General features: G+C 36.4%; 1 protein-coding gene across 1 annotated transcript; it reads right to left on the bottom strand.

Moving 5' to 3' along the window:
- Positions 1 to 13,743: 13,743 nt before the first annotated feature.
- Positions 13,744 to 22,418, bottom strand: LOC121312883 (nuclear receptor subfamily 1 group D member 2-like). Its single transcript, XM_041244762.1, has 8 exons — positions 22,376 to 22,418; positions 19,213 to 19,443; positions 18,761 to 18,849; positions 18,161 to 18,305; positions 17,290 to 18,008; positions 16,170 to 16,355; positions 15,545 to 15,755; positions 13,744 to 14,742 (listed from the first exon to the last, which is right to left on the bottom strand). Exons 1-8 carry the CDS (start codon positions 22,392 to 22,394, stop codon positions 14,546 to 14,548), a joined length of 1,797 nt encoding a protein of 598 aa, XP_041100696.1. The 5' UTR covers positions 22,395 to 22,418; the 3' UTR covers positions 13,744 to 14,545.
- Positions 22,419 to 24,817: the final 2,399 nt, after the last annotated feature.

Raw genomic sequence — 24,817 nt, 5'->3', positions numbered from 1 at the left:
AGGTGACATTGGTTTTATGTTGGGAAATATTTTTAAGAAAAATAAAAAACTGAAATATCTTGCTTGCATAAGTATTCAACCCGTGTGCTGTTGAAGCTCCCAGTTTGCACCGATGAAAGAAATTGCCCTAACGTGGACACAATTACCTTAACATTGGCCTCCACCTGTGAATCATTAAAGTTGCTGTCACATTTTCTGGATAAAAACCCCACTGTTGAAGGATCATTGGTAAGGCTGTGAATCTGAAGGAAAATGAAGACCAAAGAGCATTCTACAGAATTTAGAGATAAAGTAATACAAATGCATAGATTAGGGAAAGGGTACAAAATAATATCCAAGTGTTTGAATATCCCAGTGAGCACAGTTGGATCAATAATCAGGAAGTGGAAGCTGCATCACACCACCCAGGCACTGCCAAGAAAAGACCGTCCCTCAAAACTCAGCGCTCAAACAAGAAGGAGATTTGTGAGAGAAGCCACAGAGAGGCCAACAATCACTTTGAAGGAGCTACAGAGTTCAGTGGCTGGGAGTAGAGTAATGGTGCACCAGTCAACCATATCAAGAGCTCTGCATAACACTGGCCTGTATGGGAGGGTGGCAAGAAAGAAGCCGTTACTCAAAAAGTACCATCTGAAAGCACGTCTGGAGTTTGCCAGAAAGCATGAGAGTGACCCAGCTGCGATGTAGGAAAAGGTTTTGTGGTCAGATAGCACTTTAAGTTTTGGCCAAAAAGCTCTATGTGTGGCGCAAACCCTGCCCATGCCTCAAGACACACCATCCCTACAGTGAAGTATGGTAGTGCAGCATCATGCTGTGGGGATGCTTCTCTTCAGCAGGGACTGGGCATCTTGTTACAATTGAAGGAAGAATGGATGAAGCAAAATACAGGAAAATACTGCTTCTGTCCGCTAAAAAACGGAAGGTTAGGAGGAAATTCACCTTTCAGCAGGACAGTGATCCCAAGCACAAAGCCAAAGCAACATTGGAGTGGCTCAAGAACAAAAAGGTGAATGTCCTACAGTGGCCCAGTCAAAGTCTTGGTCTCAATCCCATTGAGAATCTGTGGCACTAGTTGAAATTTGCGGTCCACAAGCGTCGTCCAACCAACCTGAACAACCTGGAGCAAATCTGCCAAGAAGAATGGGCCAAAATCACTCCGACACTGTGTGCAAAGCTGGTACATACTTACCCCCAAAAAAATATTTACCAAATATTGAAGTGTGGGGGTTGAATACTTATGCAAGCAAGATATTTCAGTTTTCTGTTTTTCTTAAAGATATTTCCCAACATAAAACCAATGTCACCTTACAATAATTGATTTTAAGTTTAAGTGTTTTAAAATAAAATATCAAAAAGAACGAAATTTCAATGTGCCATTTGTAATTCAGTAAATGAGAGAATTGGTCAGGGGTCTGAATACTTTTGCAAGGCACTGTATATATTTTCAAATCTCAAATGTTAGTCAATAGAAAAGGAGTTCCACTTGCCATGCAGTATATATTAACCAATCAGCAACAAAGTAAGCTTAGTTAACAGTTTACTAGCAAGGCAGCTTAAAATAATGTGACGAGATGTGACAAAAAAAAAAAAGCTATGATACTCTCAGATTGACAGCACCTGTATCAAAAAAACTGGAAGAACCAGACTGAAAAAACAAGAAATCCACCAGTAAGCATATTGATTTACAGTATACAGCACGTTTTTAAATTGGTTGCACGATTTAAGGTAAATACCAGTTGTTAAATTGGACGGACTTTCAAAGCACTTAAATTTAAGCTGCTTATAGCACATCAGATTTTTTTCATGCCTAGTATTTAGTTAGCTATTTATAGGAAAGGATGGAAGCTAAGGACTGAGCTCTATGCTGGGCATATGGTCTAAAAAAAGACGTTTTTGCACGCGGCACTTGATTTTTTTTAGCCTGTCTCTATATTCATTGGCTAGCTCTATAGCAAATAGTATTTTCTAAAGCATGAAGTGCCCACAGCAACACACATTAGTGATTCTATTTTTAATCCCTCTGTCTCACCAGGGAGGCTTGAGAGAAAGAATGTGAGAGGTAAGGATGTAAGCCTCTAGATGTAGCTGTGCCTAATTGACTTTAAACCTGTAGCATGGCTCTAGAGGTACGACCTTGTCCATTGTAGTTCAACGACCATTTTGGAGTATTTAAAGTGCTTTGTTAAGATCAATTATATGTGTACAGCATATCTGGTTGCAATTTAAAATATGTGAAAATCTGCATTTCAGGACAGTAGAAAACAAGAATACATCGGAAAGCCAGCGCAAACATTTTTCTTTTGTTTAAAAAATCTGTTTGGATGCTTGACTTTACCATACCAACCCCCGCAAATGTTCCGTCTCTCATAAATCCAGCCAGCATTAAACCCTGAATAATATAATTTGTACTTTTGTATGTGACTGTGCTTTTCAAATAGCTATGTTTTGCCTAGCCTTGCACTTGGATTCATCCAGTGGTCAGCTCCAGTTCAGATTAGTGAATGCATTATGTATGCATGTATAAAAAGATGGCCACACTGCAATGCTATTGGCATTATAATTCTGGGAAGAAACAATGAACTGTTATTGGTGAAAGCAAACTGAAAATGCCAGATTTCCAAAAAAGAAAAAAATATATATATACAAAGAAAAATAAAGGTAAAATACTATCTAAATGAGAATTCATTAAATTCATTTAGCAGATACTTTTATCCAAAGCAGCTCAGAGACTAGCAGGTGAACTATATGTCAACAACTGCTGCTGCAGAGTCACTTACAATAGGACCTCGGTTTTACGTCTCATCCGAACAGAAATACTTTTTTTTACACTTTATTCTTTAACATTTTGATTCTATTTCAAATACAGATCTCTGACCTCCAGTCTCAGTACAGTATTAAAATGGTTCATGGTTCAAGGGTCAGAGGTTAATGTTCTTTTGAAACTGTTCTGAGATAATGTGACTTTTTTTTTTTTTTTTTTTTGAGTACTTAATTCACAATCTAAATTCAAATTGTGATGTTCTACAGAAAGAATGTTATTGCATCAAGTGATAGTCTAAGAGTCTCGCCTGGTAATTTCTATGTTAATCCTTAGGTACTCATTTTGATTGAGGTCCTAAAAAGGTTAATACTGGTGAGCTTAGTTAGATTTTCGTTATGATTTGGGGGTTTAGCATTCTGTACTGTTAATGCATTTTGAAGAAAGGTAGGAAATTAAAGGATCAAGGCAGACAGCTGCAAGTAGAAGCATGTAACTGCCAAAGGAAGGTGTAAAATCCAGGAAAATAGAATCTAAAACCTCTTCCACTTTAAATGTTGTGGAAAACATTAAAGATATATAGTAACAAAAAGAGGATGCAATTATCGAGACCAGCTCGATGAGTGAAACAATTTTATACCTCCTATAATTGCTAACTTTTACCTTCTCTGGAAAATGTGTTCTTTCTAAACCAAGGCCTGTATTTTTCATGGTGGGTAAAATGCAGACAAATTGCCCACTGTATAGTAAGTGTATACCCACAGTCAAAAATCTGGCTCAATATATCTCTGTTCTAGCATAGGTGTGCTGAATGGCCTTTTCCCAAAAACCATGCTTGTCTTCTCTTAAATGCAAGGGCGTGTTTCCAGAAGCTGGATCAGGACTCATTACTGCCATGCTGCCCGGTTATGTAACAGGCAGTGCCCACTGACATTATATATATATATATATATATATATATATATATATATATATATATATATATATATATATTATATAGTTATTTTTTTTAAACCTTAACGGTTATTTTTTTTCTCATTTTTCTCCCCAATTTTAAAAGCTTAAAATGCATTATTACGTAATCAATACAGTAATACAATACGTTTATATATATATATATCATCGCTAGTGCATGAACAATGCTACGAAAACGCCCACGATTTAAATTTTAGAAATTTTATATATATATATATATATATATATATATATATATATATAATATATATATAACTCTCAAGACTAAAACATAATTTCTATACCCTATCAGTTTTTCAGAGGCCCTTAGAACATGGATAACACAACTTGTAGTTAACAAGTCGAGCGATACTTGACTAGGGTTTTACCTTGGTTTTTATATAATTTTTCTCCATTGAATACATCAGGAGTCACAATTAAATCTGATCATCAATCTGCCTTGACAGTTCCTATCTTTGCTTTAATTATATTTTCTGGAAGGATCCGGTCAACTCTGTTTTCAAAATCAATTGAATGTGAGCTCATGGTTCAATATCTTCCACCCCTCATTTCCCTAAAAATGAGGTGAACTGGAGTTCACAGGGTCCTTGCTACCAAATACAATATGTATATGTGTATATATGAGGGAGATGTTTAACTTCATATACAAATGTGTGTTAACAAAGTGTATAACAAAAAGACTGTAGGGGTTTATCACAAGCCTTTGAATAAGCATACAGTGGTCAGTTCAGTTATTTCCACTTAAATTTAAGCTATAATGAAACATGTTAAATATAATAGCCTTATATTAACTTGTACCATGCCTTGTACCTTTAATCGATAGTGTAATGTCTAAAAGACACTTTTTGTTTTGTTGGAGAAATTGAACAAATTCTTAAATTGATTTAATTAAATTAACATTATTTCAAATGTGTATTAAGAATATATCTACAATATTGTCCATGCCATGCTTCTGCTATAATACACTTTTACTATGTTCTTGCAGCAGTTTAACTTTAATTGGCCTCATAAAATGCATTCTAATTAAGTTACTTCAGTTTAACAGTTGCTCCTAGAAATGGTAATCTTTTACTCTGGTAATCTGTTATGAAGTAATTTAAGCTTTCAATGGAAGGTCCAGTTATTTACATCTAAATACAGGCCACTGTTAACATATTAGAATGGTATAGTGTTATAGTGACTGAGTTAAAGCTTTTAGCCAATTTAGGGTTGATTAATATGAATCACTATCGTAAGCATTTTTCTATACTCATTATTTCAAACCAATTTGCAACTTAACGTTTTAACGTTTTATCCGCTTTTCATTCCCATCTCTTCCTGCCAGGTTCTGAGTAATTTCTGTTATATATAGAAAATGATTACTTGTAAGATAAACTCCTATCTTCTGTTATCCAAAAGGTATTAACGCTTGTTAATAGTAAAGATCTTGGCTTTTAAATCGTTGACCATCAAAAATCCCGGCTTCATCGGTCAACACCAATGAGTAATTTTTAACACTGCTTCTACTACAAGCAGGTGAGAATGAGGTTAGTTGTATTCCTTCAGTAAGTTTACTGTTAGAGTTACAGTTTATACTTTAAATGATTTTATAACATGTACAGTACTGTGCAAAAGTTTTAGGCAGGTGTGAAAAAATGCTGTAAAGTAAGATTGCTTTCAAAAATAGACATGTAAATAGATTATATTTATCAATTAACTAAATGCAAAGTGAGTGAACAGAAGAAAAATCTAAATCAAATCCATATTTGGTGTGACCACCCTTTGCCTTCAAAACAGCATCAATTCTTTTAGGTACACTTGCACAAAGTCTGGGATTTTGTAGGCATATAGTCAGGTGTATGATTAAACAATTATACCAAACAGGTGCTAATGATCATCAATTCAATATGTAGGTTGAAACACAATCATTAACTGAAACAGAAACAGCTGTGTAGGAGGAATAAAACTGGGTGAGGAACAGCCAAACTCAGCTAACCTAAGGTGAGGTTGCTGAAGACAGTTTACTGTGAAAAGTCATACACCATGGCAAGACTGAGCACAGCAACAAGACACAAGGTAATTATACTGCATCAGCAAGGTCTCTCCCAGGCAGAAATTTCAATGCAGACAGGGATTTTCAGATGTGCTGTCCAAGCTCTTTTGAAGAAGTACAAAGAAATGGGCAACGTTGAGGACCGTAAACCCAGTGGTCGGCTAAGGAAACTGCAGCAGATGAAAGACACATCATGCTTACTTCCCCTCGCAATCGAAAGATGTCCAGCAGTGCCATCAGCTTAGAATTGGCAGAAAACAGTGGGACCCTGGTACACCCATCTTCTGTTTGGAGAAGTCTGGTTATAAATGGCCTTCATGGAAGACTTGCGGCCAAAACGCCATACCTCCGACGTGGAAACAAGGCCAAGCGACTCAACTATGCACGAAAACACAGGAACTGGGGTGCAGAAAAATGGCAGCAGGTGCTCTGGACTGATGAGTCAAAATTTGAAATATCTGGCTGTAGCAGAAGGCAGTTTGTTCACCGAAGGGCTGGAGAGCAGTACATGAATGAGTGTCTGCAAGCAACAATGAAGCATGGTGGAGGTTCCTTGCAAGTTTGGGGCTGCATTTCTGTAAATGGAGTTGGGGATTTGGTCAGAATAAATGGTCTCCTCACTGCTGAGAAGTACAGGCAGATACTCATCCATCATGCAATACCATCAGGGAGGCATCGGATTGGCCCCAAATTTATTCTGCAGCATGACAATGACCCCAAACATACAGCGAAAGCCAGTAAGAACTATCTTCAGCGTAAAGAAGAACAAGGAGTCCTGGAAGTGATGGTATGGCCCCCACAGAGCGCTGATCTCAATATTATTGAGTCTGTCTTGGATTACATGAAGAGAGAGAAGCAACTGAGGCTGCCTAAATCCACAGAAGAACTGTGGTTAGTTCTCCAAGATGTTTGGGCCAACCTACCTGCCAAGTTCCTTCAAAAACTGCAAGTGTACTTAGAAGAATTGATGCTGTTTTGAAGGCAAAGAGTGGTCACACCAAATATTCATTTGATGTAGATTTTTCTCCTGTTCACTCACTTTGCACTTTGTTAATTGATAAATATAAACTATTAACATGTCTATTTCTGAAAGCATTCTTACTTTACAGCGTTTTTTTCACACCTGCCTAAAACTTTTGCACAGTACTGTAGTTCTAATTCAAATATGTCAATATAGCAATCTCTTATAAACTGTAATTCTATTTTAATTCACTGATATACATAGAAGGCAAGAGGATAATTTTTAATTATTAATATTCATATTAATTGAATATTTAAACTTAGGACTACTCATACATTTACTTAATGTTATTATATTAGGTTTCTTATTTATTTCCTTTCTTACTATAATCAAACCTAGTTTGATTGCTTCTGGCATATTAACTGTGCTCCATAGATTCTGCCAATCTGCTCTCACTGGATCAGAATGTGCTGAGACTCTGAGACTAATTAAAAAAGACGCTTTTTCCTGGTAAGGAAGGTTTGGATCTTTCAGCAGGTCAGTCTGATCTTCAATGCAATGAAGTCCTCCTCACAGGCCTTACACAGATCTGCTAATAATATTTTCTACTGGTTTTATGTTCTTTAAAAAACATTACAGTCAGTACAATAGTTGCTGCAGTTTCAGAAATATTCAATTTGTATCCCAATGATCAGCCTGCTTCCAGTAGCTGTGACAGTCGTGGGTCAGTTTCTGCTCACAGGTGTGGGTGACAGTCTTTAAAAGCCTGATACCTGCAAAAACTTGAAATCTTGTTAGCTGGGCTCCCATCTCTGCATTCCCATTCCCATTGTCAGTGGGCAAACACATTTTAACATAGTGAGTCGCAAACAGGGATGTAAAAATGCCATATTCTTCTGCTGATAATGATGATCCTTCACAGCAAGATGTGGTATAAAATTTTAAAAGGGTATGCGGTATTTCTTGTGAATTATTGAAGAAATCTCTGAAGTAAAAACTCCAACATAGGCCTTCAGATTTGTAATATTGCTCAAAATAAAATGATGCATTATTCTTTTAACCAATCCAAAGCACATAAAGTACATTTGCAATATATTAGTATTTGAACCACTTTAAATGTGATCCTATTAAATTGATACAAGAATTGTGTTGTGTCTATACATGTACAGTCATTCATACTTATTTTCAACATCAAAACCAAGCTTTAGTCAGATAATTGGAAACTCCTGTACCGGTGTGATTAAATTAGAATCAGCCAATCATTCTTATTCTAGAGTTATTTTATTATTCATATTAATTTTGGTGTTGTTTGTGCTGGACATTCAGACTGGCAGATAAATGTATTCTTATTGGGGAGAAAACATTTACTGTTGTTGTTCTCAGTGCAGGTGGTGGGAATACTGTGTGTATCTTTCCTTTGCAGATACCAGTAAGTTTCTCCCATTTTCTACAGCAATGTTGCTGCTGCCCCCATTAGGCACTGCTTATAAATGACATGAAAAGCTCATTAGTTTCATTTGGGTTAAACTGTCCTGTTCCAAGTCTTCAGTGACACTACAGCTCCCTCCAGTGGTTCGTCAAAACTACTGTGCCTATTTATGTGAATTGTTTTCTACAACATTGTTTGTCAGCTTATAATTTTACTTTTATAAATGGAAACTGCATACTAAATCAAAGGTTTTGAAGAACATACATCTGACTAGAGTAATCATGCTACCAGAAACAATGTTTCCTTGTGTATTTTCTGACTTTTCTAATTCAATCAGAATGTTGTTATGCAAGACTACAACTCCCATGGGATTTGCATCTGGAAATGATTTGCTTAATGAACAGAAAACTGGACACTAATGTGGTGCACATAACATATGATTGGATTATCTTTCATCATATACAGTCACAGACAAAAGTATTAGCACTCTACACTTACTGTAATATAAGATAATTCAATAACACATGCTAAATACTAGCACTAGTTAACATCAGCCACTAACTAATATGACAAAGACAAATAAAAACAAAAAAGCACTTAAGCAATATGAAAATGCTCATGACAAAAGTATTGGCACCTTTACATTAAAAGGTTGTTAAAATGCAATAGAACTAATTTAAAATATATTTATTAACTGATTGAAAACCATTACACAGTAATTTGTCTGCATTATAATGTCAACAGCCAGAAAAATAAGTCTTGAAGAAGAACGTTTTGGCAACACAGCAGATGGCGGTCAAGCCTAAGGAGCTGGATTCACATTAGAGAAAAGCACTCACAGCAAACTACAACAAAGGAAATGACTACAGAACAGTATCAAAGAAATATGTGATACCTAAATCCACAATCAGAGCAATAATCAAGACAGACCACAGAACAAATTCAACTTAAACACTTGCAAATGGACGTCCAAAGAAAATTATGGGTACAGAAGATAGGGAAATTGTCTAAGCAGGTAAAACAAAAAACCAAGATCAACAGCCAAGGATTAAAAGAAAGATGTAAAAGCATCAGAAGAGCTGCATGCACAAAGACCTCACTGCAAACCACTTCTAATTAAAATGCATAAAACAAACAATCTAAAATTTGCCAAGAAATATGAACAGGAATCTGAAATATTTTTCAACAAAATGATTTGGTCCAATGAAACTGAAATAAAACTTTTCCTCAAAAATGGACCACAGTGTGCTTAGAGAAAAAAGTGAAGTCAATAAAAAAACCTTGTACCTACAGTTAAACATGGAGGTGGTTTGATCATGACATGAAGGGTGTTTTAGCAGGTTAGGGACTGAAGACATGTGTGTGAATGAATGCAGCCATGTATCAAAACATTCTGCAAAATACAATGATACCATCTGCTCGCACACAGTTTATCTTCCAACACAACAACAACCCAAAGCACAGGGTTAAGCCAACTGTGGAATTATTGAAGAAAACCAAGAAATGCTTTGGGCTGAACTGAAAATAGCTGTAGCTGACCATTGTGTATCCAATTTGTCTGAGCTGAAGGACGTGCAAGACAGAATGGGCCTAGATTTCACCGACAAGAAGTAATACACTGGTTAAGAATGATCAAAAATGTCTGAAATTCTGTAATAAAAGCAAAAGGACACACACACAATACTAAAGCAGGGGGGGCAATGCTTTTGTCAGGAACGAATATTTAAAATCTAAAAAAGTTAGTTTTTGATGAAGTTGATTTGTTATATGACTAAAAATTGTGTATTTTTTTGTTGTTGTTTTATTAAAAAGTGGTTAAAGATTACTAAATGCTTGTCCTTAATCTACTACCTTGAATTAAGCATAGGGTGTCAATACTTTTGTCTGCGACTGTAGCTCTACTGTCAAAAATGATTGTCACTTTAAACGGTCATAAGGAGATAAACGAAGTTGATGTGATTAGAGCTCACCAATAAAACACAGAATAAATATGACTGTTGTGCTGTGAAATTTCAAACATAGTTCTATATATCACAGTTATAACTGAGTACAATTTCCATATTCATTCTACTACACTGTACATGCACAACACAAAAGACATGAAAACATACACATTGTGGTTTTCTGTATATTTTGTTATTACACTATGTAACACAATTTTTGTAAATACAGTATAATCGTAAATCTCGAAAAACTACTCACTTCTAAATCTTTTGTAGTCATTTTTGTATTACTTTAGTATAAATACATGTTAATTTGGATTCATATGTTATTTTTTTCTGACTTTTATGTGAACGAAAAGACACACATTTGCCCGTTTTCCCATTGGAAGTAGTGATATTTTGAAATATCACTGTCCTGGTCACAAAAGCAAAGTTTGTGGGGAATAATAGCCATTTTCTATACTTTTGAGGCATAAGCAATTAGGAAATAACACTTACTACCCAAGAACAAAAAAAAAAAAAAAAAAAAATTTGTTACACAGTGTTATCATTCTTTCTTACCGTGTATCCAGAACATTTGTACAACAAACTCACTTGCGTGTAAACTTTACCTCTTACCTCGTGATCTGAAGGCAGCTCCGAAAGGGAAGATTGAACACTCCATGTTAACGCCTAGAAAACCTCTTACGGTGTGGTTCTTTATGAGAACCAGGAAAGCTGCTTTTTCAAGCAGTGAAATTGAAAACTGAGAAACAAATGGATTTATGCCATTAAAAAAAGGCTGATGCATTAACTGCTGTGCAAATCACAAGTTGTTAATAACATACAGCTATTGCCGAATAGATTATTGATAGGGAATTATTTAGCATGTTTGTAATACTTTAATAATTTATTCTAGTATTTTTAAATGATTTTAATATTAGTACTTGATTAGCAATCCTCCATGTCTAAAACATGTCATCAAGTCTCCTGTAGCTCAAAAATAGTGTAAGTCTGTTTGCTGTCAGTGCTTTTTACAAATTGTGGGTGCTTAGATTGAAAGGAGGATGCAATTCAATCTAGGTACTGGTTGCCAAAACATTCAGCTATTGATTGACACCTTTCAGAAGTCACATTCTCCTTGAGCTGTTGTCTTCCTCAGCCTTCAAACACATCTTATTGCGCATACACTGTCAAGTTCAGTATGCTGAACAAAGATGCTTAACACAATGGTACTGGACTTCAGGGATTCATGAAGTAAAAGGGGCCAACTTTAAATGTTTTTAGGCTTCCCAGCCAAAGGCTATTGTTATTGTTAAAGTTTGTTTTGTTTTTTTTTTCTTCCCAAAACTTTAAACTGCTGCTGCTTTGAAGCTGTGTGACTGATCAGGTTCTGACTTGGCAGGTAACAAGCCGGATATATTGGCTGTCAGATGCTGAAAAAATTTTGCTGCTGTGTCCTTGCAATTGGCGCCGTGACGCATTTTTTGATAAAACCTTTAGAAATCTTCTTGCTGGGAACCGGTGAAACGATTGATCTGAAACTTGGCATATATCATCAGCATCCAAACCTGCATCAAGTTTGCGAAGCAGAAGTTGCTGTGATAAATTTTAATTTCAAAATGCGCCCCTAACAACAAACTGCTGCTGTTTGAAAACTGTTTGTCTCCAAACTTGGTAGTTATAGTTCCAGTAACAATGGAATACAAATATGTAAAAATGGTGATGTTTTATAAAACAAGATGGCCGCCAGTTATACGTTTACATTTGAAATTTAAACCTGCATCAGTTGACAAACGATTTACTTGACTAACTCCAAACCTCACAAGCATCTTCCCTGATACTGTATCAACACAAATGACACTTAAAAAAATAGTGTTGACCAAAACGAAATTGGCCGTTTGACACATTTTTTTTAGAAACCTTTCGAAATCTTCTTTTTTGGAACCAGTGAAGCGATTGGTCTGACATGGCATATATCATCAGCATCCAAACCCACATCAAGTTTGCGAAGCAGAAGTTTCTGCTATAAATTTTAATGTCAAAATGGCTGCCACAAACTTTAGCTAAATGCACCCTTAACAGCAAACTGCTGCTATTTGAACACCGTTTGACCAATAAACTCCAAACTTGGTATTTATTGTCCCAGTAACAATGGAATACAAATATGTCAAAATGGTTATGTTTTATAAAGCAAGATGGCCGCCAGGTGTATGTTTACATCTGAAATTTAAAACTGCCTCAGTTGACAAACAGTTTACTTGACTAACTCCAAACTTCACAAGCATCTTCCCTGAAACTGTATCAATACAACTGACTTTTCAAAAATTGTGTTGACCCCAGGTCCCTCAGGACCAGGATTGGGAAACCCTATAAATACATACAGTATCTGAATCTAGTTAGGAGCTTAGAGGTTAAACGTTGACATTTTAGGGTGAGGAAGCAACAAGTTGCTGGCGACATTGTCAACAAATATGAGGTCAGTGAATATGAGGAATATAATACATATAATAGAAGATATTTCCTATTTCATCTCTGTAGCTGCAAAAGCACTTCATTTTGTAGATGACTATTTCATTTTGAATAGATCAGCAAAACAGAATAAAAATCAATTCCATATTCACAATATCAAGTTTCAATAATAATAAAAAAAAACTGTATCTGGTTATTACTCAGTGTACTTGTATATACACACTAAGTAAATACTACTGGCTGGCAAAAATGCTGTGAGTGAAAGAGCAAATGCACTCAAAATGTTCAAGTTTAATTTATTTTGGTCCATCATGTCAATCAGTCACAATAAAAGCACACCACAGAAACACCTTTTTCGCCGTTTTTTCCCATCTAGTTATAGCATTTGACAACAGCATAATCAGTGAAAAAATCCAAGCTATTGGAGGATAACGACTAACTTCTAAAAACCACTTCAAAATTATTTTTTTCTTCTACAACCATATTGCAACTCTCTATAAGGCTTTTCCGTTGTTACCTCTAACTGCACAATACATGTTGCAATATGCATCAAATAACTTTCATAAAGCTTTCATTAGGCTGCAAGAATGAAAAGAATGGCACACATATATATATATATATATATATATATATATATATATATATATATATATATATATATATATATATCATACTTGCCAACATTTGGACACTATTCAGTGGGTCGCTCGTCCCGGTGGGGTGGGGAGGTCATATGCATCATGCGCATGGGAGACGTCATATGCAAAAAGCACTCATTTTCATATAATAGACGACACGACCATCATGACATTAAAAATAGCCATAATGAAGCGTTCTTCCCTTCGTATAAGTTAGTGATCAGCAGATGTGTCAGCCGCACGAAGAGCACAGTGTGTGGTTTTCACTAACTCTACTGTGCAGAATAAATTATTTTTGTCTATGGGTAAATATCGGGACACTCTTCCTATGCATCAGGACGCTGGACATTTGCTAGGAAATTGGGACTGTCCTGACCATATAGGGACTGTTGGCATGTATGATATATACATGTATTACATTTAAGGATTGCTTACCCCCCTGCCCCCCCCCACCCCCAAATAGCATTAACTTGATCAGCTGTCTGCAATCACAAGGCAGAATGTACAGTCGCTTTGAGTAGCCATCAAACGTTGTAAACTGCAGGTCTGTTTCATTAAACATGATCTCATTATAATGATGTCATAATGGGCCTGGCTTGTCAAACAGCACAGGTAAGAGGGTAAAAATGGAAATTCATTCCAGTCTACACAAGCAAAAAACTAAATAACATAGACATTAATACAGAATTGAACAATTAGCATACATTCAATTAAAAAAGCTACTGCACCTTCACAGCATGGGATAAAACCCACAATCATAATGTAACTCCGCTTACCAGAGCATACGTCTGAACAAGCAGACACTAAATCTACAAAATACCCAATCACATGGGGTAGCCATGCATGAGCAGCTATCACATTTATAATCTTTCTTTTTTTGTAGTAGTAACAGTAGTAACACACCAGTTAACCTGTGACATGCCAGGCATTATTAGAGTTTATACAGGTACAGGCTAATTGTTGCAATCACATCCATAGCTTGAGGACACTACTCCATGCAAGATCAATTTAGGAAGTAATATAGTAAGAAAGTATCTAAAAAAAAAAACTAAAATATTGACAAAACAGAAAAACAGGACTTATATTACACTAACATTACATATATTTTCTTTCAACAAAAAGGTGTTTCAGAAAATATGTGCTAGCAAACATCGTAATAACTTTTTCTTTTCTTTTTTTTGTAACAGGCAAATAGCCATACAGTACAAGGATTGGTTATTTATTTTTTATATTTTTTTTAGTTCTGCCTTTTTACCATTTTTTAATCAAATATCCAAAGATTGTAAAGTATATACATAAATGTGACCATTCTATGCAGCAAAATATACAACAGAGTTGATGAAATTGTTACACAAAATCTATGGATGAACTTTAAAGGCCAACAGCTCCTCTGAGTGCATGTTGTTGAGGGAGCGGAGGTCTGGAAGCTTCAAAAGCAATTTGGTAAAAGTGGAGGCTTCATTGGGGTGGTTTTTCATTATTAAGGTTCTGAGGGCTCTGATTAGAGTTTCCTGCAGTGCCTCAACTGAGTTCACATTCTCCAGACCTGAACGGCCTGAAAAGAAAAACATAAAGTGATACGGTGACAACTATTCAGTAGTAGTTGAGATGCACATTTTTACAAACAAAAAAGAAAAATATGAATATTAGTACTTGTTTTTAAAGAATGAGAGTTAATTATGAGTGCACGCATTTAAAAAGCTTATCTTTTAATTTGTTTTATCAATTGGAACAAACTGACTTTCTGAAGAGCTAGGTCAATCAGTTAAGTTGTATGTATAAATAAATAAATAAATAAATAAATAAAATAATTACTATTAGTAACAGAGAAAAGTAAGATTAATCTGCAGTAATACTGTGCAGCGTATTTTGCATTTGCATTTAAATTTCAGTAAATAGAAATAAAATGATCGAATTGGTCTGATGAATTCTGGACCAGTCCATGCACTGAAAACAATCTTTTAAAAAGGAAAAAACTTAAAAAGATGTTAAAAGCCCTATGAAACTTACACATAATCCAGACTTTCTTATTTATTTAAGGAAACTGAAATAAAGCATCTTAATTTGTGTACTGAATGACAACAAAAAATACATTAAAAAAACATGTATGAAGGATATACTGCTACTTCCAGTCATATTCCACACAGTTGATATATCCAGCCAACAGCTAAAGATGTATTTACAAATTACATACATGTGTAGAATAATACTACAAACCTACAAATAAAATGTCAATACTTGCATGGTTAGATTTCATTCTGTTGCATTCACGTTGCATTTATAGAAACTGTGCTGTCAGATTGCAATGCCTTAAATGTCATGAGCAGACATGAAAGCAAAAAATGCCCTTTACTTACCAGCAGAAACCAGGACAACCGCTGTGAACAGACTCATCTCCTCTTCACTGAGCTGCAGAGCAATCAGCTTCTCGCTGAACTCAAACATTGAGTTCAGCAAGTCTCCTGCTCCCATGGAACGCAGTGCATCCACACTGTATTTGTTTCCACTCAGGAAAGTGACAGTACGGTCCTTAGCATCAAACAAGGATGCAAAGCGCACCATTAAAACCTGTTCAAGTTAATAAAATACAAGATCAGGATAGAATGTATTCCATGTACGCCAACAAACTAAGGGTCGGTTTTTCAAAAATTGTTTTACTTTCCATTTTAATCTAGTGAGTTAACTAGTCTTTCTGTTTTTCTTGAGTCTGTTCTGCTCGGTTAAGTTAGTTTCCAAAGTTTTTTATATGTAAGTTTTGATAAGCAGGCCTTATGTGGCCACAAACAAATTCTAGAATAATTAAGGTTATTTAAATCCTAAACCTTGTCTGAAAGTATAATTTCAAGCCCACTGACAAATATAGAGAAGCTGATTTATAAATAAATAAAAAGATTTTGGATTTGATTGTTCAATTTTTTATCAGTGTTTACATAGTTTTTTTAATACATTTTTTGTATCTATTTATAATGAACAGGTACGTACCTCAAATGTGCCAGCCTTCAGCAGGCTGACCTGGTCGTGCTGAGAGAGGTCTCGGAACCCGGGGACACGCTTTGCGAACTCCACCACCTCTCGTACTGCAGAGGTGAAGCTCATAGAAAACTCCTCCCAAATATCATGTCCTGATTTACTGGAGTCAACATAAGGGGACATTCCCATAGGACACACCTGAAGAAAAAAAGCGCATTTACAGTACAGACTATATCTGCCCCCCCACCTTTCAGAGGCCATCTGCTGGATAAATGAGTTTTATGAAAGACCCACTAGATGAGGATCCTGAACCAGAAAAAAAAAAAAAATATTAAGTATTTGTCTTAATGTGAAAAACACATTAAGACAAATACAGCAAACCTACAGCTTGCAACACTGAAACCTAAAGCAATGAAAAAAACTGTGTTATACTTACAATATAAAGGGCGAGTGCACTGATGATCCAAGCAGTACTGTCAGCTAACACTTGCTTTTATTTTATCAAATGCAATAGCGACACACAATACAGTACCGTAACTTATAACACACAAGAATATCAGTAGGCTACCTAAAGTACACAGTTCAGTAACTTACGTGCGCATTCCCGTTGCTTCCTGTTTGTTTTTAACCCAGGCCTTTGGCTTTGTTCAGATACATGACAGTTAATAAGAAGCAGTGTAGTGCTAGTGTAAGAGAAAACTACTGACAGTGTCAGAAAACATGTGTGCCGGTTCTATGTAGTACTTTATAACAGAATCAATATGTTACAGTGCTGACTGACGGCTAAATGATTGGGGTGCTGATTGGGCATAAAATGGATGAAAGAACTGGTTTGACCTTTGTGAAAACCCAGCTGGGTGTAAAAAAAACATTATTGATCAATGTTACAGTTCCTGTGTTTTGCTCACGCTGAAGGAGCTAGACATTACAAAGTTAGTCTATAAAGTTTAATTATCTGCCCCCTAAGAGTAATGAAAAGCTGTAATCTCTCATAGGGTTTGATTATTTCCCAATAATCCCCCTTTAATGTGTTTTATCAATTAACTAATTACTTTTTGTTAGTACTGGTCTAGCATGTTTTGCAGTTATATTTCACCATGTATAAAAACACCTCTTAAGAATTCCACTTTACCAAATGCATCCTGTTTCCTCCTGTCCACACAGGCCCACTAAAACTCTTTTTGGGCATCGGATCGTTCTCAGGTGTTTTGCTGGCACTCAGGGTATCATACAAACAGCCATTTGAAAAGCCAGGGCAGTGTCCGTGTGTCAGTCCATTGGCATGCCTGCTGGGACAGTGCGCCAGAGTGTCATCTCTGTGATGCTCTCTGGGCATGTGCTGGTTCCCGTGGCCCAAGTGGTGGTAGGCGTTATAGCTGCTGAAATCATTGTGGCTGTTCCTATTGTACCAGCCATGCCCCTCCTCAGAGCCGACACTCATCCTGCCTCCGCCCTGCTGGCTTGCAACATTTTTGTCCATAGGGCTGGGCTGCTCTTGGTTGTATTGGAAGGTCTCCTTGTGGGCCCTAGTGACAGTTTCGATGACCTCTTCACTACTGTCGGAGCTGGATGGGGAAGGTGTCTGGACTGTTTCCATCTCCTCAAGTTCAGACTGCAGTGACACCGGTTCCTGCTGCCACTCCTGGAGGGGTGAGTTCAAGAAAGAGGAGGAGGAGGAGGAGGAGGAGGAAGAGGAGGAAGTGGCAGAGTCTCCAGGTCGCTCTGGAGATGACTCCGCAGGCAGCTGCTTCTCGTTAAGGTGGGTGTTGTTCATCATGTTGTTCATGGCACTCTGCATCTCTAACAACATGCGCTGTTTTTCACGCTTTGGGATACGTCCAAACCGAACAGCTGCGAGAATAATGAATGAAAGAATGAAAACATTTAGAAATATCATAAAACTTCAATATAGTACTGTTGGACTACTGAGGAATCATTGTGGAAGGTGATATAACCAGGCAGTGGCAACTAAAGCAAAGTTAAGATGTGCCATGACTTCTTACCGTCTCTTGACATTCCAACTAATAAGCATTTCTTGAAGCGACACTGCTGACAACGGTTTCTGTTTATTCGCATGACGGGACAGTTTTCATTCTTAAGGCACTTCTTGTACTGGATATTTTGTTGAATGCTTCTTCTAAAGAAACCCTGTAAATCAAGTGAAAAACAGATTTTGTCGATATGTATATTGCACTACGCATATCGGCTTGAAGACTCTTTATATTTCTGAAACACTGAATTGATTCAAAGCATTAAAACAAAGGCGATAGGAACAAAGGTTGTCAATATACCTCTTTCACAGGCTAACTTTAGCTCCATAAAATGTTTTTTTTTTTCCAGCATGGGAAGGAGCTAATCATAGAAGGCTGTAAGTCACAGGAAACCATCCAAATGAATTGTGCAATGTCCCTGGAGCTTTTCCTTTGTTAGTAGTACAGGTATTTATGTTATAGTTATAAATAGACCTAAGAGCTGAACTACTTTTAGAGAAACTTGTAAGTTCCTCAGGGTATAGATTCAATCACTGCAGGTAGAAATTACCCACTTCCAAAAATAAAGCTTTTCTTATTGTTAATCTGATGAAAACAAAAACTGTATTTTACCTTGCATCCTTCACATGCATGAACCCCATAGTGAAATCCAGATGCCACATCTCCACACACTTTACAGAACAGAACCATGCCATGAATCTCTGGAAACAGCAACATATACGTATTAATCACAGAATGCCAGATATCTGAAACCCCTAGAAGATTCTGACATTACAACTTTTGTAAACAGACTTTTCATCTCAATGGGTTCTACCTGATGGAAGTTTTTCTATTTTAATTAATTTATAAAGCAAATGGAAGAACTTTTTTTCTGATAAAGTTATAAAACATAGTAAATACATGTCTTGTTTCACAAAACCCGATTCACACCAATATTTACAGCTAGGTTTGGGAAACCAGCAGACAATAACCCAAGCAGAAACAACAACAATGAATGACAGAGGGCACACATTATAGGGTATTTAACAGGAAAAACTGTGATATTGGTTACTGTTGTTACTCACTTGTAATTCCACCCTTGGCAGATGAACGACTGGTTTTAGTTATACAGTGAGGGGTGCTGTGGCTCTGGACCCCCCCAGACACATGAATCTCTGCGACTGGGTGCCCCCTCCTGCTGGGAGATGAAGGAAGGGACGGTGAGGAAGACTGGTATCCACTGCTGGAGCTGTCGCTGTGGCAGGACTCCGGGCTTAAAGACGAGACCGAGGAGCTGATGTATGCTATTACACCCCCTACAGGAATGAAAGAACAGAAAAAGGTGTCAACATTGAGATGTCAATATTTCATCACAAAGGGACAAGCGTTTCCCAAAATATGACCTTCAGCATCTCAGCCAATTAGGTATTAGTTTACCATAAAGAAGCAGAAAAGCATGACCTGCAGCTACATCATGTGGTATATTCAGAATATGCATGCATATGTTCATAAAAAAATTAACCAGTCCTTCTCAATAGAATGTAAATGTATTAATTAAGCTTATTGATTTGTCGTGAATTACTTGAAAAAGTACTGTTCCTATTACAAGAACCATCACAATTTGATTAATGGTTCAAATATGGCTAAAAATAAGTGTGGAAAAACCTTTAATGCCATTAAACACTCAACCGTGTGAATTAAGAAAATGCACTTTGCTCCAGTTGAATGGAAAGTACAAGATGCTTAAAGCTTGTATTTCTATTCCATTGAATTGCTTCTCACATTCCATACTCAATGCAGCTGCATAACACTGTTACATTAACAACAGCAAAGGGTGTAGGCTGGCCGAAGCAGACGTGTACTGCAATCAGAATGGAAACTACAGTGGGAAATATGAAGTCTCAATGATTTATTTGGTACATAATTTAATTTAAAATAAAATAAAAACAATGTGCGGAGAACAAGAGAAGTAAAGAAGCAGATGTATTTTCTAAATAAAAGATGACTTTATGAATCACTATTTCTGGCATTTATCAAATTACTTGATGACAAACTGCTGTTAAATCCATTAATTTAGTGTCCAAGCTATTTTCGTGTTTTTTTTTTTTTTACTGTTGTTAGTATTGTGGCTAGAACTCTTTAACAATAAAGGTTACAAGTACATGTCCTACATAAAATGAATGCGTACACACTATGTGAAATAGTCTGAAACTCACCCTGTTCATTACAGGTATAAAAACCACAGAAAAAGAGAGATGTTGTTTGTGAAAAAAAAAATGTTATCATGGCCAGCTCAAAAGTGACATTGCACAATGAAACTTCAACATGAGGGAATATGGAAACAAGATGGGGCTGTTCACTGTGGCTTGAATAGCCAGCAAGGTGGGGACCAGGGCAACATAACCCTAAACATCTCTGGTCTCGTGCATCTAATCCACAAACACAAAAAAAAAACAATAATCGGAATATAGGTCCTTGTGCCTTTGATGTTGCCATTTTTTTTATTTTGTAAACATTTTGTGTTAAAATGTTTGTTTACTGCACCGAGGTAGGTCTGTCTTCAGTGCAGCAGCAATATTCCAAAACACTCAAATTCAAGACTCCTATTACGGTCATCTACCGGAAATACACAAGTAGGACTTTGTTTTAAAGATCTGAATCTGCTCTTTCCATGGTCTCTCACCGTGCCTGAATAACAAGAGTTAAAGGGTCAGGTCGTCGGCATGATCTTTAACATTGAGCAGACCCTAAAAGGTAATACAGCTGCTGTCCGGCTTCAAAGAGGCCAGTATGGGACAGCTTGCACAGGACAATCCCTATCTGTGCAGATAGCTTCATGCTAAAATAGTACTTTTAGCAGAATTTATCATGTGCAACGTATCTAAATACCACCACCTAAACTCCTAAACCACATATTCTACAAACCTGGATTCAAAATTCCAGCTGGAGTAAAAAGGCACACAGTTTTAAGATCTGCTATTATTTACATTATTAACATAGACCCTGATGGTTCTGGTCATTTTAATGGTAATATTCCAATACAATGCCAATGGGTTATCTGCATGTTACAATTGATATATATATATATATATATATATTATATATAGATATATATATATATAACTATATATATATATATATACATACGTCATATTAGTCGTCATTTTGTTTTATATATGTTGCTATTATCATAACGTTGTGTTGCCTGTGCTGGCTATACTAAATGCCTAGAGTGTAGAGTAAGACAAATATCAGGGAAATTACAGGAATTAGAGATACAGTAAGTTATTAAAAAGTTCATTTGTAAGAATTTTGCTAAACTATTTTAATGGCAGTAGACCGTTCTACCTAAAATACCGTTTGTTTCCGTTATATACTTCTGAGCAGGGCAACCAACAAAAATCAGCTGCCTGGTGACCTTTTACAAATTAAATTGGATTCTGCAGGTCCAGATTAATAAAAATACAACAATAACAAGAGTAACAATAACGTGTACATTTACAATCCCTCTCGCTCTCTGTTTGTAAAATAAACCCGATTATTTTAGCTACAAAGCACCGGTATCTCGTGTTCGTTCAATGTGAGATTGTGTTTTAATTTGTGTTATTACTCGTAGTGTTTCTCTTGCTGCGCTGGTTTCACGCAGACATACCCGCCCTCTCGTGTGGTAACTAGGTCACAAACACACTGGTTTGGGGCCTCACGTGTATCTGTCGCAAGTCTCCTTCACTCACACAAGGTGTAGAATTATGCAAAATAGGCGTCAATGCTCCTCTCACCCAATCAGGATTGACGCACGCAGAGCGTAAACACAGCTGCACATGGCTAGGGAAACTGTCCATGTGAGTACAGGAACTGCACTGGTATAGCCAGATGTTTTGAGAATAACAACTGCACCCGTGACACACCTAACCCAGTTCCTTTAAAAAGTTTGCGGTTTTAAAAAAAAAAAAAAAAAAAAAAAAAAGCTTTTTTAAAAAAACAAGCCTATGCCATTTTGTGTCAAAACACCAACAACAACCTGCTACTACACACAATCTCCTAACCAATACATATGACACAGTGAATGTTACTAAATCATGCATTATATTATACAATCAAATCCATACCATTTGACAGTGAAAATATAACTGATTTGACTGCAAGCCATCTTGTTTTTCAACACAAGTTTTACTTACACCATCTGTAGTCATACCGATTCATTAGAAAAAAAGCACACCAGTATAAAAGGACTTTCTTAAAACTTACCAGCTTTAGTTGATTCCATGTCTTTCGTATTTTTGTATTTTCTCTCGGCTTTCGTTGTTTATGTTAAGAAACGTGAAAGATATTCTTTGAGGAGAGAGGATCTCTCGCCTCCTCTCCTCTCCTCTCATATTATATATATATAATATATATATATATATTATTATATATATATATATATATATATATATATCATTAGTTTGTTTTTCAACAAACTGTATGCTTTCAGTCCAAAGTCGAACAGCTTGTAACTGCATTGTTTTAAAAGAATTTTATATATATATATATATATATATATATATATATATATATATATATATATATATATATATATATATATATATATACTTCTCTCTGTCTTGACTATATCAACGATTGCCTATTTCAGTACTCTTGTCTTGGTCGGTCTATACCACTATCTTACTGTAAAAAAACAAAAAACAAAACCAAAAAAATACCTGCTAAATCACAAGATAGCTTTTCCGTCACTGCTGTGCCAGTCTTTAGGAAAAGAATGTACCGAGTAAAATGTTGTCATGTGACCCAGTTCTGTCTGCATGCAGCACACAGCTCCTCCCCCAGCTCAGCTTTTTTGACTGGCTTAACCCAGTGACACACTTTTTCAGATGAAAGGAGAGGAAGACTGTGGCAACAGCCAGGAAGGTAGTCACCCAGATGCGTCAATGCGTCGCAGCACCCAACCGTTAGCGTTGCTAGATTTCTGATGTAAAAAAAAAAAAAAAAAAAAAAAAAAAAAATTAGATCTTAAAAACAAGACCAACTGAAGTCTGTACACCTACCATTTCCAGTCACACAGAACGGAAATGCCCTTACATCATTTTTAACCAATCGGAATGCTCTGCTAGGGACAATTTAAACTAGGTCAGTAAGGTTAATTTTAATCGCAGTCAGTAATAGTATAATGTAATATGGAATTTTGGCTAAATATATATAAAAATTTAAAATCTAAACCTATCCCAATAATAGGATAGAAAGGTAAATGAACAACTTAACTTTAAAATTTTTTTTCGTTGCATTTACGAACATTACAAAAGCAAAGACCGCACAAATAAATAAATAAATAGATGTTATTTTTGAATCAAAAGAAGAGTTCACGAAACGCGGTTTACTACGTTATGATAATCAATAATATTTATATATAGATATATATATATATCTATATATTTATATATCATATATTAATATATTAAATATATTTGTATGTCTTACAATATATTTGACAAAAGTCATCTAGTCCTAACGCACTTCATTACGTTACACAACAAACCACACAAAAAAACCCTCCACATATATATATATTTATAATCTAATGTTTTTTGTTCCATAACAATAATAAGAAATGATTGTGTTGTTTGCTGGTGTGTTTTTTATATATATATATATATATTAGATTACAAAAACAAGGTATTGTTATATTCTTTTACTATTCAATCATCAGTCACCTCAAAACCATCCATCCATCCATCCATTATCATTAACTGCTTTATCCTTTACAGGGTCATGGTCAGCCAGAGCCTAACCCGGCAGACACAGGGTGCAAGACGGGACTACACCCTGGACAGGACGCCAGTCCATCGCAGGGCACACACACACACACACACACACACACACACACACACACACACACACACACACACACACACACACACACACACACACACACACACACACACACACACACACACACACACACACACACACACACACACACACACACACACACACACACTCATACGCAGGGCAATTTACAGTGACCAATCAACCTGAACAGCATGTCTTTAGACTTTCTTTGGATTTTTTGGATTTTCTGTTGCATATGGATTAGGTTCGCAAAACAGCTGGACCATCTTTGTTTACATTTTCCTATTTTATTGACAAGTCTAAAACAAAGCTGCTTGTAGGTGGCAACCCAACCCAGATATAACAGCCCTTCGTGCAGAGAAGGGGCATCGAGTAGACTTCCACCCACCCACCACAAGTTTTATCCCATTCAAGAACGCAAAGGATATTGCAAAATGTATTAACTGGTATCCATATTTGTGCCTCTGTTCTGTATTGTAGTGTTGTTTTGGGACTACTGATCCTATGATGCATTTTGAGTTGCTGTAGTGCTCACGTATCAATGCCATTTACTTTAAGCACAGAAAACACCTATACAGATACAGACATAGCACAGCCAATGAGAACTAGCACACTGGTCCCGCTGCAGCTGCTGTCTCTGACTGCGATACACTGAACGGTACTGCTGCCAGACGACCTCCAGCTGCATAAAGCAGTGTTTGTTGGGTTGGAACTTCAGACCTGCCACCATCAACCGTTCAGCACCTTCACTATCAGGGGCTCGAAGGTGGCTGGAGCGTCACACAGGCTGAAGGGCATGACCTTGAACTGCCACAGCTCCTGACCGGTGTTGAAGGCTGTTTT

This window comes from Polyodon spathula, chromosome 3, assembly GCF_017654505.1.
Source record: "Polyodon spathula isolate WHYD16114869_AA chromosome 3, ASM1765450v1, whole genome shotgun sequence".
In the NCBI taxonomy this organism is placed as follows: Eukaryota; Metazoa; Chordata; class Actinopteri; order Acipenseriformes; family Polyodontidae; genus Polyodon; species Polyodon spathula.
Note: the sequence above shows the minus strand (reverse complement) of the source record. Positions and strands in the feature narration are given on the sequence as shown.

Coding starts and splice junctions, on each gene's coding strand:
- LOC121312883 (XM_041244762.1), bottom strand. Junction 18,850..19,212: donor TGCCAAGGGTGGAATTACAA/GTGAGTAACAAC, acceptor TGCTGTTTCCAG/AGATTCATGGCATGGTTCTG. Junction 15,756..16,169: donor TGAAGGCTGGCACATTTGAG/GTACGTACCTGT, acceptor TAACTTGAACAG/GTTTTAATGGTGCGCTTTGC.